Raw genomic sequence first — 17,595 nt, forward strand, 5'->3', positions numbered from 1 at the left:
GCCCCAGACGCTCTCACACTAGCGTGTGCTGGCCTCAATCCTGGATCCTCATGCTGCCTCTCCTTTCCCTCTCCCACAGCACTTACAGAACCCTGCCAACTTCCACAATGCTGCCACGGAGCTGCTGGACTGGTGCGGAGACCCGCGAGCCTTCCAGCGGCCCTTTGAGCAGAGCCTGATGGGCTGTTTGACGGTGAGTCTGTACTCGCCCCGCCTGTGCCTGCACCCAGGGAGGATGGCTAGGGACTAGTGCGCCTGTCCAGGCTGCTGCTGGAGGGGAGGGCCCTTCTGTGTGTACCCCTGACACACATACACCCGCAGGGAACCTGGTCTGATGGGGAGACAGAGTCCTCGGGATGACATGGGTTCTTTACAATTGGTGAGAAGGACACAGATCCTACTTTGAAGAGTTCCAAGTCTGATGGGAGTAAATGTTCCATCATAAGTAAAGCAGAGAGACTCTTGAAGGGTTTTCAGCCCTCCTTTTATCCAGTCATTCATTCATTCACTTAGGTAAACATCTTTTGAGCTCTTTTTATAGTCAGCCAGCCATCTATCCATTCATGTAAGCGTTTATTGAGCTCCTATTCCATCCATCCATCCATCCAGATGAACACTGATTGATCCCTCGTTTATCATGTACAATCCCCTCTGCTAAGTCCTGGGAAACTGAAGATGAGTAAGACCTTGCCAAGCCTGATTCCCTCTTTAGGGGGGAGACAGATGTGGAAAGAGACGGTTGAGAAAAAAATCGTGTACAAAATGGAGGCAGCATAGAGAAGGGAAGTGTTGTCGGCCTGGGTGGTGGGCAGGTTGCAGAAAACTGAGAAAAGGAGCCACTTCTACATCTGTAGGAGTTTGATACGTCTGCGCAAGCAGCTGAGGATAGCGAGAGCATTCTAGGCACATGGAATGGCACACACCAAGGCCCAGATGTGCAACAGAACCCAGGGAACTGAGATTAGCTCAGCTTGGTAAAGGTCTAGGATACAAGCTGGGCAGAGGCCAGGCCCAGAGCTAGCGGTATCATTTGCCAAGCTTCGGAGCTTGCTGGCCGACAGCCACGCGGAAGGAGCTCAAAGCTTATGCTTGTCCCCAGCCACGTGGCCTATATCCATAAGTGTGAGGGCACCTCTGCGGCCAGTGAGGACAGCTGCTCAGAGGGTCCTGAGTCAGCTTTAAAGGGAACGTGGGTAAACACATTGCTGGGGAGCCCAGCTACCCCAAGGCTTGGAGAGGAGAGGCCAAGACTTATGCCTGGTTAGGCGGGAACAATAAGTAAAATTCAAGGGCACCATGTTTTCTGAGAACCTCCAGGACAAGAGAGAGGTGAAAGGCCATCACTGCAGAACACCTGTCCTGTGCCTGACACTGAGCTTGGCCCGCTGGATACGCCTTCTCACTGTGTCCTCAGAGAAGTCTGGTCCTGTCTTCTTCCCCATTTCATAGAGAAGGAAACCGAGATGTTGTGACTGACTTCCCAAGTTCACACAGCCACTTAGAAGTGGACCTGGGATTCAAGTCAAGACCCGTCTGCCTCTAGAGGGGATATTTCTGGCCATTAGGGATGCGAAGCAGGGATGCAGCCAAGACCCTCCCCGGGCTCCTCCATTTGTCCGAAGCTGACACCATCTGGCTCCCTCAGGGCCACAGGGCCAAATCGGGCGGCAGCCTGCACTGCCCAGCCCTCCTTATTCTCCAGCCCCCTGAGCTCCCCCTCCCTCACCCAGCTCCCTTAATCCTCTTTGTGGGGATCCTGAGTCAGGCTAAGCCCTGCGGGCAGAGACAGATGTTACTCCCATCCCAGCTGCTGGTAGCCGTAAGTGAAGGGGGAAGGGGGGCTGCCACGCTCCCCCAGCACCCCATCCCAAGCCTGGCCCTGCCTAGGAGGTGGGGACCTGAGGCTGAATCCAACAATGGCCCTGGCCAGGCTGGCTGGGCAGGTGGACAGGAGATGACTAGAAACTGGCCCTGCCCCAGCCCTGTCATTCAACTCTTCATTCAACAAACATTCACCAAGTGTCTGCTGTGGCCAGGTCCTGCACAGGGGCCCCCCGAGGGGTGTGCAGTGAGCACGATGGGCCTCTCTCAAACAGCTTACCTTCCAATGGGGAGGCAGACGCTAAACACATAAGGAGTATGTAAGGATGTAATCCAGCGCCCTGTAAGAGGGGGCAGGGCGGTGGTCAGGAAAAGTCTTGGTGGAGGTGACCTCCAGCTGAGACCTGAAGAGCAAAAAGGAGTCAGCCAGGGGAAGATGAGAGAGAAGGGTGCTCCAGGCAGAGGGAACTGCCAGTGCAAAGGCCCCGAGGCTTGGTTTGTTCAAGGAACAGACAGAAGTCTCAGATGTCTGGAGCACAGGAGAGGGAGAGGGGTACAAGATGAGGTCAAAGGGGGAAGCAGAAACCAACGAACACAGAGCCCGCAAGCTAAGTGAGAAGAGTTTGGAGATGATTTGAAGGGCAATGGGGAGCCCTTGAAGGGTCTTAAGCAGGTGAGGGATGGGATGTGATTTGTGTGAGCTCTGAAGGGGAGCATCCTTGGAGGGTAGGATGGAGGGATTCTGGAGGTCTTCCTGGAGGAGGGAGCCCAAGGAAAACTGTAGGATCTGATTGGCAGGGGATGAGACCACAGGAAACTGTGTAGACAAAAGCCCAGTGCCAGCTCTGCACCCCAGTTTAAGGCATACACTTGGTTGAATGGCCAGCTCTGACCCCCACCCGAACCCCCGACCTGCCGCTTAGCCAGAAAGGGGACTTTGGCCCACTGGTCACAGCCATAGAGACCTGAGTCTGACTGTCACTTGGAGCACAATAGAACCAGCAGCAAGAAAGGTTGGGGGGTGGGGGGGGGGGGTCATAGAAGACACCCTTGGTGCCCACAGCATTTTCCTGGCACTGTCTCCTTGCATCCTTATGAAGACACTGCAAGGGGTCAGGGAAAGGCTTATCAATGCTATTTTACAAACAAGGCAATAGAGAAGGGGAGCAGCTTGCTGCAGTCCCAGGCTGGTACCACTGACCCCCCCCCCCCAGGAGCCCCAGGGTCCTGCTTGCTGCCAGTCCTCCTATCCCCCTGGGCATCCCCAGCCCCAGCCGTGCCCCATGGGGAGGGATGAGATAGGACAGGTGAGAGATCCCAAGGGGCCTAGGCAGGGCGAGGCTGCCGAGTACCCCCCGTCCCGCTCCACAGCGCACACACACACACACACACACACACGCACGCACGCACGCACGCACTCGCACCGCTTCCCATTCAGGGGGCAGCCTGAGCCCTCCAGGTTGCTATCATCCCCTGGGTGACCTCTGGAAACAAATTCCTCTGGATCCGGCTTACCTGGAGGATATAAATTAAAAACCACTTAGCCTTGGGCAGTAAATGGACACATTTTTGCCACACCAGGGCCAGGCTCTGGGATGAAGAGCATTGGGACTCTGGCAGCCCCCTGCCCCACTCTCTACTTCATGCCCTCTGGCGCCAGGATGCAGAAGTGCAGGAGCCCCACGGCCCCTCCCAAGGGGCGTCAGCACGGGCACTACTTACTCTTCAGGACCAGGTTCTTCCCTGGCCCCTCCCTTAGCAGCAGGGCTGAGCCCCCTCTCTGGGGGTCCCCCTCAAAGTCAGGCCTCTCTGGACTTGCTCCTCCTTCCTCCCCTGAGGTGGAACATGCTTGATCTGCTCAGAGAACAGAAAAAAGGCTGAGGCGACCAGAGCATAGGAGAGGGGAGACGGGTACGAGAGGAGGTGGGAAAGGGAGACAGAAACCAGTTAGCACAGCAGCAATGCCCTCCCCGTCTCTCCAGGGAGGAATTCCCCACAGCCTCAGAGTGTTCACTGCTGAAGCCGTGGGTGTATGGTCACAGACAGCATTCACTGAGCTGTGTGCCTGGTCCTGGCTGTCATCCTTGCAAGAAGGAGATTTTGTACCCATTCCACAGATGAGGAAACTGAGGCCCAGAGAGGTTAAATCACCTGGGTGAGATACAACAATGAATAATTGGCAGATCCAGAACTCTGTCTCATGCCTGACTCCAAAGCAGCAGCAGCAGTGGCCACAAATACCTGTCCACCCCAGTACTGAGAATGGTAGCAAAGTAGGAAATGAGGGCTCTGCCCTGAGGGGCTTAGGGTATAGCCATGAGACAGAACTGGGACACATGGAACTGGCAGAGCCCATCACACACAACCTTGGAAATGAGAGACATCCTTGTACCTTTACAGAAGAGGAACCTGAGGCTCAGAGAGGTTAAGTAACTTGCCTTAGGTTGCACAGTATAGGATGGAGCAGGATTGAAGCACAGGCCAGTTCCCCTGACTGCCTCATAGAAAGTCAGAGCCCAGCCACCGGCTGGGAGCAGAAACCCCTTCTTTAGCATTTCCCAGACAGCCTGTCCTGCTTCATGGCCAGGAGGCTCACTGCTCTTCAAGACAACACATCCCTTTATGGGACTAACGAAACTGTCACATGCCTTTGAATATGCCCCCTCTCTCGCCTCTGGACTTCAGTTTCCCTCTCTGTGGCATGAGGGGCTGGACTCCCTGACCTATAGGGCCCCAGGGTCTAGGTCTCAGACAGCCAGGCTCCACTGGTCAGCCTTTAGGAGCACCTTGAGGGCTGGGCCGAGCCGAGCTGGCTGGACCCAGGCAGCCTGCAGAGGGCAGCAGCTCTGCGGCCACTCACTGCAGGCCTTTGTTGGGGAGAGGTCTTCACCGAGGGGTCTTTACGCCCATTGGGGTGGGAGAAGGCCTCTCTGAAACGCGACAGGAGGCTGCTCAGCTGAGCCTGCCCTCCCCACAACAGTCTGTCAGACTCACCTCACCGGACTTTCCGGGGGTCCTTAGACTGGGCCAGGGGAAGCCAGGGGCTGCACCAGGTACTCTAGAATCGCAGGGTCCAGCTTAGCCTGCTCTGCCACACCTGCGCTGTGTGACCTTCAGCCAGGCCCTACCCTCTCTGTCTTGGTAAAAGGAGACTGTTGGAACCAATGACCCTTCTGAACACTGGGCTCAGGGCACTTAGTGACAGATACTTCCAGGCCTGCAGGAGAGCCCTTAGAACCAGTACCAGACCTCTCTTGCTCAACGTAGCTAGTTTCTTTCTTTTTCTTGGAACCAGAGCAACAGGATTAGCCAGTATTGGCCAAACAGAAGGACCTTTGCCTTTCTGCCCTCAACCCAGAGCCTGAGGGTTCTCCATGCAGGTTGGGAGTTATGGCCTTAACCCTTTGTGGGCTGAAAAAGAAGTCCTCTCGTGGAGAGAGCCCAGGCTTTGCAGCCTGACTGCCTGGCACTGCATCCTAGCTGTCTCACAAACAAGCGTTGTAACCTCAGGTTGTTATTCATCCTCGGTCTCCTCATCTGTAAAACAGGGGTAGTAATAACACTTCGTGGAACTGTTGTGAGAATTCGGCACCTCACTGCTTAGGAAGGAAACATTTACTTAGCCCTCGTACCTGGGAGTGAGCATTCTCCTTACAGCACTGTGTCAACATAGCCCACAAACAGCAGCCTCACTGATGCAAAAGTCCAAACAGACTGCCTGTGCTCACTCGCACCCACCCCAAGGCTCTCCTACCAGTGAGGGCACCATAGTCAACATCTGAGCTGAAGTGGCCCTTCCAGACCCCTTCTCCCCGATGTACGGTGTCCGTCTCCAGAACTGAAATACTCAACAGGCTGTAAAGAATTAGGGGCCTTGGTTTTTCTGCTTGGACAGTGAGACTAACACTGAAGAAGACCTGGCCCTGGGATGGCTCAGTGACTCTGGAACGTGGCGTGCATGTAGCGGACCGTGCAAGGGGGGCGGGCAGGGTGCATAAGAACTGCAGGACAGGGGCGGATAGAGCCCGTGGGAAAGAGGCCTGGGGAGACAGACGACTTCTGCGTCAGGGGCTTCTGTTTGCAGCGGAGAAGCTGAGCAAACATTCTAACCTGAGAAAGTCCTTTTTCCTCCCTGCACAGGGAGCTCCCAGGAGATGGAGGTGGGGAGGCAGGGCAAGAGGCTCTGGTGGTCCTGGGAAGGGAGGATCCACTGGCTCCTTCCTGGTGCAACACGGACACTCTCTCTGGGCCTCCAGTGTCCATATATGGTAAATGAGGTGGTTGGCCTAGATAAGTGGGTTTCCCACACTTTGTAGCTCTAGAGCCCTTGTAATGAACCCCTAAAATATAAAGCATATAATGGGGAACTGTTCTAATGGCTGCAGGGGCCGGGCCAGAACCCATGGCAGCCTCGGCCCTCAGAGGACCTCCGAGCGCCTCTGCAGCAGGTGATCTCTAGGGGCTCCCCTTTCTCAGAAGAATGAGCCCCACATCTGGGAGCACTCCTTTCCCAGTCAGCCGTAGCCGCCCCAGCTGCTTCCTGAAACGACTCCATTTTCCAAGGTCCTTTCTTCTTAATAAGGAAACCTAATTTGGCGGCTGTTAATGAGGAAGCCAGGCAGGAGGGAGCAGGTCTGGCTGGCAGGACACCTGGGAACGGACAGGTGTGAGCCTGTGGAACCGTTCATGGGGCCCCAGGAGCGTCCTGTACCTCACTGCCCCCCACCCCCTAGGACTGACAGCCCTCCCAGCCCCTGGCTTCTCCCACTTCCAGCCCACACATCTGAGGCTCACAAGGGGATGGGTGGGACCTCCGGTCTGAATGCACAGCTGGCGCTCTTATAGGTGCCTCCCGTGTGCAGAGCCAGCGCCTGGCGCTGGAGACAGACCCCAGGCTGAGCATGACAGCCCTGCAGTTTGGGGACTCGGGTCTGAGAGGCTGCAGGGCGCTTGGCACGGAGCTGGGGAGCAGAAGGCGTGTCCATCTGGGGAATTCTCAGCTGTCCGTTGGGCAGCTCCAAGCTGGAGCTCCTGGGAAGCGGTGAGCCCTAAATCAGTGCTCCTCCCCAGGTGCAGGCTCTGACTCAGGAGGGACCGATGCCGCTGGCTGGGTGGGGACCGTGCTTGGAGTATTTGATGATAGCGAGTGCCCCGCAGTGGGGGCTGCTGGAGCTCAGTGAGGGATGGAGGAGAGGTGGGAGGCGTGGGAGACTTCCTTGGAGGAAGTTTGAAGAGCTGCACTGGGGAAGCAGAGACCCTGGCCTGGGGCCACGCAAAACGCGGTAGTACAGCATCCCCCCGCCAGCTCCTAGAATGGGGCCAGATTTGAAAGTGGCAGGGCCTGGGCTTTGGGGTCAGGCCTACCTCTGGCCTGGAAACCCCTGAGGGCAGGGCCCGGGATCCCAGGGCCTGGCAGGGAGGAGGTGCTTATCAGTGTTTGCTGAGTGACTGAACGAGGCAGTTTGAGTCCCAGTTCTGCCTGACATTGGGGACCTGCCTTAGCCTGCCCGCCTCGCCTGTGAACTGGGCACATCTGCCACTGTGGATTCAGAGGCCTGGCGTGGACAGTGACTCACCCCTGCCCTTCCTCCCCTTCTTGCTGGCAGGTGGTCAGTCGGGTGGCAGCTCAGCAAGGGTTCGACCTGGACCTCGGCTACAGACTGCTGGCTGTGTGTGCTGCAAACCGAGACAAGTTCACTCCGAAGTCTGCCGGTAGGTGACGGCCGGGGGCTCCGCGGTGTCGTCGGGAGTGGGGGTGGGGCACTGGACTTAAACCCAAGGCTGTCACCACCCCTGTTGGCTGGCAGCTCAGTTGGTCCAGGTATGGCGTGAGCGCCCGAGTAGCAGCAGCTCACGTGCTGGCCTCTTGAGCCCACAAGTAGGGCCTGTCCCTCATCTCAGGGCCAGCAAGGGGCCCGGGGCACACCACACCCCAAAAACAGGCTAAAGGGAGATGCACGTCATCTCATTCCATCACCACAGTGACCCCTTGGTGTAAGTGCTGTGATCATCCCCATTTTACAGCCCAGGAAACTGAGGCTCAGAGAAGCTGCAGAGATTTCCCCAGGTCACACGGCTAAGAAGTGGCAGAGCTGGGATTTAAGCCCAGGCCTGTACTCCAGAATCAGCATCCTTAACCCTGAGGCTCCGCTGCATTCATTCAAGATGTTTTTAATTTAAAATAAAACACAAATTAAAATAAAAATGAATCAGTACATTCAGGATTCTAAAAGACTGCTCTGTGTAGTATGCTCCATTGCAACCCTGTCCCGGCACGGGACCCGCTGACTCTATAGTAAACAGAGGCCACGGAAGGTACCAGGCAGCATTCTGTCTGTGAGGGCTTTAAGCACACTAAAGGTGCAGCTTTACCTGTCCCTCCATCCTCATTACCTTGCTTAAAAGCAGGGGAAGCTGTGTAAGCTTTTACTTGAACAGACCTGGACAACCCAGCCCTGTCACTTGCTGAGTGTGTGGCCTCTGAGCCTCGGTGTATCTCCTCGGGAAGGCAGGAATGACGGTGAGACCTGCGTTGCTGGGGTCAGTGCCGAGCAGTGTCTAGATGTTGTTAACGTCCTTTATGGAGCCTGAACAATGCACTGAAAAAGAAAAAAGTCCGTTATTTCCTCTGTATAACAATAAAACAGACGTTTTCTCTGAATCCGTCCATCAGTTCTTTGGAGTGTATATAGAAACAGCTTAATGCAAACGTTTAAAGGATGTCTCATGATGGGTTTTCATCAGTCTGCACAGCCCACAATTGCTTGAACACGGGTTTGTGCTTTGCTGTGTTTATGACGGTCCATGCACGTGGATGGCACGTCACTTATAAAAGGTGGTGAAGGTCTCATTGGCCAATAGCTGCTCGGAGATCCCTGACGTGCCAGCCTGTGTTGGGATATCGCTATTGTATTGAACTGCTTGCCAGGAAACGGTCTTGGAATCTCATAAGAGACGTCTCTTCCTGATGGAATCTGCAGTTTTAATAATAACTTAAGTCAATACAATTTTGACAAGGTAAAAATTGCTGCTTATCCAAGAAGCATATACATCCATATCGCTGTTTAGTGCCTGCTCTTTGCAGGCATCGGGCCGGGGCTGGGTTGTGCTGAGGGGTAAAACAGATGTGGTCTCACCTCGGGAAACGTACCGTCCAGAGCAGGGATCGGCAAACTTGCTTTGTAAAGGGCCAGATCGTAAATAGTTTAGACCTTGCAGGCAATACGAAAGCAGCCATAGACAATATGTAAACAAATAAGTGTGGCTAGTTCCAAGAAAGCCTTCTTTATGAAAGTAGATGATAGGAAAATTTCCTGATGCCTGGTCTAGAGGGAGAGAAAATCATCGACCAGATAATCACAGCTGTTTGCTGTACACCAGAAACTAACACGACATTGTAAATCAACTATACTTCAACTTTTAAAAAAAGACATGCAAAAAAATCACAGCTGTATGTGTGACTGTGTGCGTAAATTCAAGCTGTGATAAGGGCCATGAAGGAGCGGTCTCAGGGATGCCACAAGACCACTTGGGAGTGGGGAAAGGCTTCCCTGAGACCCAAAGGTCAAGTAAGAGTTGACTAGGGGAAGAAAAGGAGGAAGGACTGCCCAGGTAAAGGGAACAGCCTATGCAAAGGCCCTGAGGTAGAAGCAAGCGTGGCTATTTTTTTAGCAGAACTAAAAGGAAGGCCAGTGGTTCCAGAGCCCTGGGGCAGAAGTCAGCAGCAGTTAGACACACAGGGCCCGTCTTGAGGGTTGTCCTAAGAGTAACGGGAGCGTGGCTAAATTCTAATTTTGCAAAGATCGCTCGAGCTGCACAAGAACAGATTGCTCAGGGGAGGCCGGTGTGGATGGAGGGAGCCAGTTGGCAGATGGCTGGGATGTCAGGGTGAGGATGATGGTGGCTGGACCAGGAAGGTTCCTCTTCCTGTGGAGTGGAGTGGAGACAAAGGGAGGACTCCAAGGGATATGTAAAAGGCAAAACCGAGACAGGGAGAGCGTGGCCAGAGGGGTCGAAGGAAAACAGGAGAATGGGCTGTCCCAGAAACCCCAGCTGCTCCCTAGGTCCATGTGTAACCCCTCCCTCAAGGGTCTCTCACACCCCCGCTAGTACGTTCTGGGTGCTCTACCACATTTTGCTTCAATGCCCAGCTCTGTGAGACACAGGGTATTTTCTACATTAATGGATGAGGAAATTGAAGCCCAGAGAGGTCTTGTGACTTGCCTGCTGTCACACAGCTCGTAAATGATGGAGCTGAGAGACTTGAAGTCCTGGCCTCCTGAATCCAGGCCTGAAGCTGTGCCCACCGCATCATTGTTGACTCTGGGACCAGTTGGGGACCGAGATTTAGGAGGCCTCTGATCACCTGGGCCAGGATCTGAGAAGCTATTCCATTTGGGAGAGCTCTTTGCTTCACTCAGATCTCTCTAGCGTGGCCCTGCCCTCCTCTAAGTGGTATTTCCAGCATCACTTCTTCTCCTGAGACAAGGGATTTGTTCCTTCCCCATCTGTACCCCTAGTTGTGCACTGCTCTTTACAGTCTAGAGAGCTCTTTCCCATGCATGTGTCTATCTAGTCACATGATAGGCCCTAGGCCCACGAGGTGCGTTCTCAGTGTACCCATTCTGCAGCTGAGAACACTGAGGCCCAACAGGGCCTGCGGCTTAGCTGTCACTTGAATTCACTTATCAGGAGTCAAACCCAGGTCAGCCCCAAGAGCCATGACTAACCACCTTTCCCAGGCCGCCTGCCCTCTTGAGAAGTACGAGCCTCACGGCTCTCAGGGTCCCGGTCATCCCCCTGCTTGACCCGTCTTTTGGGAAGGCAGGGCACCAGTCTGACGGGGAAGACTTCGGCTCCTAGTTTCGTTGGTTGGGATAAAGGGTCCACGGGGGGCAGGCTTGACCGTGAGAGGGGTGAAGACCACAGAGAACACAGCAGTGACCCCAGATTCCAGAAGCAACTCCAGCACTGGCCCCCATCTTCTCCACATTGCCCACCTCCCAGAGCTGTGGCCTCATCTGTAAAGAGGGATTATATGCCAATCCCACAGGTTGCCCGGGAGGATTAAATGAAATTGCCCAGGCGTGGAAGTGAGGGGCCCAGCTAATACCTGGCGCACCGTGGGTGCCAAGTCCATATTTTCTGGCCTTCCTTCTCTACTTCTGTCTTTCTTTTTCCCAACATGGTTCCCCACCTCTCTAAGGCCCTTTCTGCCTTAGTGAGGCTGTTTCCCACCCTCTCTTTCCCTGAGGCTCTGTGGGTGGGTGCATGACCTGCCCAAGCCCACCTCTGGGTACAGCTGGGAGAGTCCCCGTGGTGTCAGTTGTGTGTGTGCAGTGGCCACAGCGGCCACTACGGGGCCCACCTGGGCCTCTCCCAGCCAGGCTTCTGCAGTTCTAGAACACGCTCTGTCCCCAGAGCTCCTGCAGCCTCTCCGCCCTCCCGTCTTCCTGTCTCCGTCTGGGTTCCCACTCTGCCTCACTGGCTAGTGCAGTTTTTACCCTCCCAGTCCTTCCCTCTCCTTTCTCTCTGAGGGTCTCTGATGCTGTCTGTCTCTGTCTGTCCTTCCCTTTCCCGCTGCCTCTGACTTTCTCCCTGCGTTGTGATGTGTATGTGCATGTATATGTGGCGGTGAACATGTCTGTGTGTGTGTGTGCGTGCGTGTGTGTGCGTGCGTGAGTGTGTCTCCCCTTCTGCCTCCCCCACTCCTTCTCCCACTCTGTCTCCCTGTCTGTCTCTCTTGTCAGGAGGCCAAGCTAGGGCCAGAGGGCCGGTGGGATGAGCTCACGCGGCGAGAAGCAGAGCGGTGCTTTGTCAGGAGAGATGGCAGTGCGCTGGGCTGGGCTGTGCGCGCCAGCATTGGTGGGCTCTGGAGCAGGTGCTCAGGCCTGGGGGCAGTGCTATGCGGTGTGCGTGTGTGTGAGAGAGAGAGAGAGAGAGAGAGAGGGAGAGAGGGAGAGAGGGGGGGAGAGAGAGAGAGATGGAGCGTGAGCGCAGAGCAGACACTGCAGCAAACAGCCAAGTCAGGCGTCTCCACGTGGGCCCCTCTGATACCCAGCCCCCAGCTCTTTGTTCTGGTGCAGCCTTTAGCCTGTGTGCTCGCACACGGCAGCACGCGCACACGAGCACGCACGACAGCATCCTCCTCGTTGGGAAGGTCCTTGGGGGCCAGCAGCTCCCTCCTCTGCCTCAGTCCAGAAGGTCACCTGCCTTGTGCCTCCCCTTGTCCCCCCCTCCAGGCCACGGCAGGCCCCCCCGCCCCCCGGTCGCTGCCTGCCTGCTCTCGGCAATTTGGCAGGCAGTGCTGAAATGTCAGCCTCCCTGGCACCGAGAGGCCCACGCCTGCTGGCTTCGTGGGCACCAAGCACCAGGCAGTTACCATGTCCAAGGTCCCCAAGAGCCCTCTGTGTGCCTCTGCGACTGTCCACGCTTGAATGACTCTGTCCCTTTGGTTGCCCCTGTGAACAGCCCAGAGGTGGGTTAAAATAGTAGAATAGGGAATGTCAGAACCCAGGGGATGGGGAGCCCAGGGCCCAGAGAAAGGGAGATCTGCCCCAGGTTACAGTGAGGCGGGGCAGAGCCCAGACAAGAGCCTGGGTGGCCCACTGCCCGTCCTCACGCCCCTCTTGCCTCCCTGAATGATGACTCCGGGCTCCCTCTGAGGGGTGAGAGGCGTGGGGCCGCTGGCAGAGTGGAAGATGTGGAGAGAGCCGCAGGTCTGGGAGGTGCCAGGGCATCCCAGGGGCATCCTGGGGGAGGCGACCAGTAGGCATTTGGAGAAGGGGCCAGAGAACTCAGGAGAGAGGTCAGGGCTGAAAAGGCAGCCCCTGAAACCTCCGAGGAAGAGGAGGCCAGCCTTCTTAGGCACAAACAGAGGGCAGTTGTCAACGACCTGCCTGTGGGCTGGACGTGACCTGCAGACAGCTGAGGTCCGACTGTTCAGCAGTTTTTAAAAATGCATATTAGTTGCCAACGTTTGCTCTCTGGAAGACTGTACTGTCCAGTCAAATGCCCGGCTTCCTTTGAATGGGAACCTTGGACCCAGCCCGGCACAGACTGGCTGGTGGCTGACCCCTCGGATAAGTGCCGTGCTTCCCGAGTTGTCTCACACCCCAAGCATTTCCTGAATTTGGAAACCTGCTGGGCCCTGTGGACATGTGTGTTTCTTACCTCTTTTCTACACACACGCTCACATCCCAGCACAGCAGCCTGAGCCCCGGGCCCAGGAGTGGAAACCCAGGCAAAGTGGATCACTTGCTGTGTGTTGGCAAACATCTGCCCGTCTGTTTTCTCCAGTGTGCTGACGGCCCCCAGAGGAGCTGATAGCAGACCACAGGAAGGGACTGAGGCATGCCCTGGGCCCCCGGCCAGCCTGGGAGTGAAGAATCAGGAATGTGATGGGGCCCCTGCTCTGCCCCTCCCGGTCTGTGGCCTGTGATCCACTCAGGAGGGGCTCGGGAGAAGCTTGGTCCTTCTTGGAAGCCCTCGATCCCCGGGGAGCTTCTGCAGCAACTTATGAAGCGGCCCTGAGGCTCAGAGACAGACCCAACCCCAGAGACCAATGGCAAGGGTCCCGCCTCCATCGGAGGACTCGGATGGGGCACAGACCTCAGAGGCCAGCCAGGTCATTTCATCACTCCCACCCAGGACTCCTTAAGCAGGAGAAGGCAGGTCATAAACCATTTTCCTCTGTCGTTGAAAACAATCCTTCTTGCTCCCACCTAGCTGAATGGGGGGCTTTCAGGCCCCCACGGTGGTGGTCACATTCCTGGCCTCTCTTGGCGTCCCAGCTCCTATCTCTACCTTCACGCCTCCCCCATGGCCTATCTCCACCCCCTCCGCCTCTGCCCACCCCATAGCACTCAGCCGCCTTCCCATCACCATCACCGGGGAGGACAAATGGCCTCATTCAGGGACACCCTGCCAGATCTGTCTCTCTAAGACAAAGCTGTGCGCAGCTCTGCGTGAAAAACGGCTCACAGCCGCCCAGTGAGCAGGCAGGATTGGTGGGTGCAAATTAACGCTTGCTGGCTCCCCCCAGAGAAAGCGGCAGGTGGGCCCTCACCCTTGGAATGCCAGGCTACCCGGCTGGGCGCCTCGTCGAGGCCGGGGACAGACTTCCTCCTGGACACCAGCCCCCACCACCACATCTGAGCTCAGCAGAGCTGGGATGTGAGGGAGGGACTTGGCTTCCTTCCTCCTGCTTGGCCGCCTCTGCACTCCAGGTCAGGTCCTGCTCAGGAAAGGGCTCTGGATTTCATCACCCAGCCCCTGGGAACTGACTCGCGGTCAGCTCTGTTTAAAGGACAAAACCTGCTTATCACTCACCTTCTGTCGAGTCACTGCTGTGAGCGAGGCCACTGGGGCTCTTATCAGCACACCCATTTTGTAGAGGTGGAAACTGAGGCTCTAACAGGGACAAGACAGACCAGGTACATGACTTCCGGGGCTGGAAGCACGACTTGGACCTCCACGTGATTAGATCTGGAGCATAGGGAGCTGTCCCTCTTCTGAGTGACCCTGTGTGAGCAGGTGGGGTAGGTCGTCCTGGGCCAGTGGCCCCTGGCTCCCTCCCCTCCCCCAGCTCCCTGAGGGCTGAGGCCCAGTCACTCTGCTCTTGGAGAAAAAGAACAGTGGGGAGGAGCTCATGTGACAGAGGGTTTGTGGACACAGCTTCCCGGGCTAAGGAATTGGGGGGAGGGATGTGCGATGGTCCTTGGCGTGTCCGGAGTGAACAGTGAGGAGGGGGGCAGTGCCATGGAAGAACGAGAGAAGGCAGATTTGGAAATAGCTTCAAGGCCCTGGAAAAGGGAACTGAGTATTTCAGTGGCCATTAAAAGTGAGGTCCCCTAAAAATGATTACCATCCGGAAATACTTATGACGTAATATTAATTTCTTTTTAGAAGGGTAACAAAATGTCATGCTCAGTATGACCTCGACCAGGTGCAAAAGCAAAATATACATTTGGTTAGGCAGAGGAAGCAGAAAACAGAAGGGAATATACCAAAACGTCAGCTTAGAAATCATGGAGCTATCTGGGTGGGGGGAGGTAGCTGACGCTTTATTTCCCATATTTTCTGCAGGGAGCATGGATTCTGTCTTGGTCAGGATGGTCGATGGTCGCCCTGGGCTCCTCTGGAGTCTGGCTGGAGTTGGCAGGGGTGGGGGGAGGCGAGAGCACCCTGGTCTTCGGGCTGCTCAGCAGTCTCCCCAGCACAGCCCTCTGCTTCCCGAGGGCCTGGGGGGCGGGCCCCTGCTCGCTTGGGGGGCTACTCTTCCTGCCTCCTTCTCTTCTGTGGGGTTAGCTCATCGCTGGCTCCCCCCACAGAGCCAGGGTGTGCAAGGACACGGCTGCCTGAAGGCCCAGCCGGTGGAGATCTGCTTTCCTGGCCTGTCCGGAAGGAGAGGGGGTGGGGGGATGAGGGCATTGGCTCATGGCAAGGGGTCCTGGGGGCCGGGACCCTGACAGGCCGTGCAGAGCCCTCTCAAGATGGGGCTGCTTGTCCTACCTGGACCCTCACAACTCCAGTCCAGAGCCCCAGCTGGGACTCCACACTCATGATTGGGATGGGGGTCTGTGAGGCAACAGAGGAAGGAGAGGCCCCTGGAGGCACCTCAGTCAAATGATGTGTGTCTGAGTTTGGGTTTCCCCAGATGCAGACCCCGCAGTGAAGATTCCAGTGCAAGCGATTTATTTAGGAGGAGCCCAGAAAGCACCAGTAGAGAAGCAGAGAAATGAGACGCGGAAGGGAAGGAGGAGGATAAGTGTTTTGTGAAGCACTGTGCCTGCCGTGGGGAGCTCCCGGAGACAGAGTAGAACGCGCCCCTCAGTCAGCCTGAGAGGCCAGGGCGAGGAGGTGTTCATCCAGCATCTGGCATCCATCACTGGCTGGGGGCTCCTTGGGGTCAGGGTGTGGATGCACCCCTTCGGCACTCACCTTGGCGGAGATGCCAGGAAGAGCCACGGTGCCTGTCGTAAGCAGAGGGTGTGTGAGGAGGCATCCACAGTGCCGACAACAAGGCACCCGGTTTCCGTCCCCTGCATCCCAACCTCATCCCCACCCCCGCCATACTCTTCTGATTGTATTCTCCATGTTGTTGCTTACTTGTTCTGACTTCAAGAGAGGAATTTGAGAAGGAAACTTTCTATCTTCTCTCTATGGCCACCGTACCTGGCGGACCAGCCCCCCTTGCCACATTTAGATGCTAACTGTCCAAATAAAGACAGTAAAGAGCAGGCCCTGCATCCAGGTGTAGCTCCAGGTGCCTGGGCCGGCTCTCTGCTCGTTAAAAAGGGAGCCCGGGATTTGGGAAGCTGACCCTCTCCCCCTTGAACTAGCAACATCCCAAACGTGGGAAGAGAGCTGACATGGCAGTGGTTTTCTCGCCAGGTCCCGTGACCACCTTAAGCCGTCTTGGGGGCCACATCCCTTTGTCCACACTTGAGGGTGCTCCAGACAAAGCGGACAGCCGTGGACAAAGCCATGGGGGCTGGGTACCACCCTCCACCTCCACCTCCACCTCCCCTGGGCAGGCCATGCCCCACCAACACCAACACCCCCAGCGTCAGTTTCTTCCCCAGTCCAACGCATCCATACCATCTCTACCTTCGTGGCTGCGGGAAGAATAATGAAGTCCTGGGCGTGGGAATGCCTCTCAAAATAAAAAATACTAAACAGAAATTTTCAGGGCAGGGAACGACAGGCGTCTTGTGCCAGGCCCACTCCGTGCCAAGCACGGGGGCCACAAACACATATAAATGCACCACACACAGTCCCTGCTCTTCGGGTTTGAAATCGATGAATGCTCCCATTCTGGGGGTGAGACATGACAGTAATCCTACACACAGACACAGCCCTTTACACGGCCTTTCTTGTCCAGCCCCGTGAGATCCCCACGGCGGGCTTTTTCCCATTTAAAGAGGAGGAGACAGGCTCTGAGGGGTGGGAAGGTGGCCTCAGCAGGGGCAGAAGTGGGGCCAGAGCTCTGGCTATCCTTGCTTCTCTGCAGGTGTCCCCAAGGAGATGCACAGCCTCTGGGGTGATGCAGGGCCACGGGGTTATCGCCGTTCAGGCACCAGGGTGTTGCCACGTTGCACCCAGAGCGCTGCCTTCCACCGTCCGGCCCAAAGGTGCATCTGGGACAGAGGACCTACCCCAGGGTGCCCTGAAGATGCCGTGGCCGCCCGAGAAGTTAATAAAGCCATGGGTAGCAATTAATTCTGCAGAGGAAAGGGCCAGGTAAGAGGATTAAGGAAGCCAGAGCTTTGGTTTTAAGCTGGAGCTTAGCTTTCTCACCCCCAGAGGAGGGATTTCAGGGGATTCGACAGTGTGAGAGTGACATGGAGCAGGGACTTGGCAGAAAGTGGGCGAGGTGGTTATGGAACTTTCAGAGCAAGCATTGCAAGCCATGGCCTTATAAATACCTTCTGGGTTAGACAGACAGACACAGGAATTAATGATGGTGCAGGTATCATTAGCCTTGTTTATTTAGACTTACAGAGCCAGGGCAGGGCAGCTGGATTAGGAAAAGAATCTGATTTATAGCCCCTTTCAATCATGATGATAGCAAATATTTGGGCAGCGTTTTCCCAGTACCCGGCACTGTGTGCACCATCCATGATGATCCCAGACCCATGTCTGCCCCATTTTACAGACGAGGAGACTGGAGTTTAGGAAGATTGAATGACTTGACCAAGGTCCGAATTGTGATTCAAACAAGAATATCTAACCCTGAAGCCATAAGCTGCCCCCTACTCTATGTGCAGGTTG

At 55.9% G+C, this 17,595-nt stretch overlaps 1 protein-coding gene across 1 annotated transcript in view; it reads left to right on the forward strand.

Moving 5' to 3' along the window:
- Positions 1-17,595, forward strand: part of ZMIZ1 (zinc finger MIZ-type containing 1) — a 166,013-nt gene that overhangs the window by 65,369 nt on the left and 83,049 nt on the right. Inside the window, 2 exon segments of the mRNA XM_032607301.1 lie at positions 80-193; positions 7,428-7,533. Coding sequence (XP_032463192.1) covers positions 80-193; positions 7,428-7,533 — 220 coding nt within the window.

The sequence above is a fragment of the Phocoena sinus genome, chromosome 16, assembly GCF_008692025.1.
Source record: "Phocoena sinus isolate mPhoSin1 chromosome 16, mPhoSin1.pri, whole genome shotgun sequence".
In the NCBI taxonomy this organism is placed as follows: Eukaryota; Metazoa; Chordata; class Mammalia; order Artiodactyla; family Phocoenidae; genus Phocoena; species Phocoena sinus.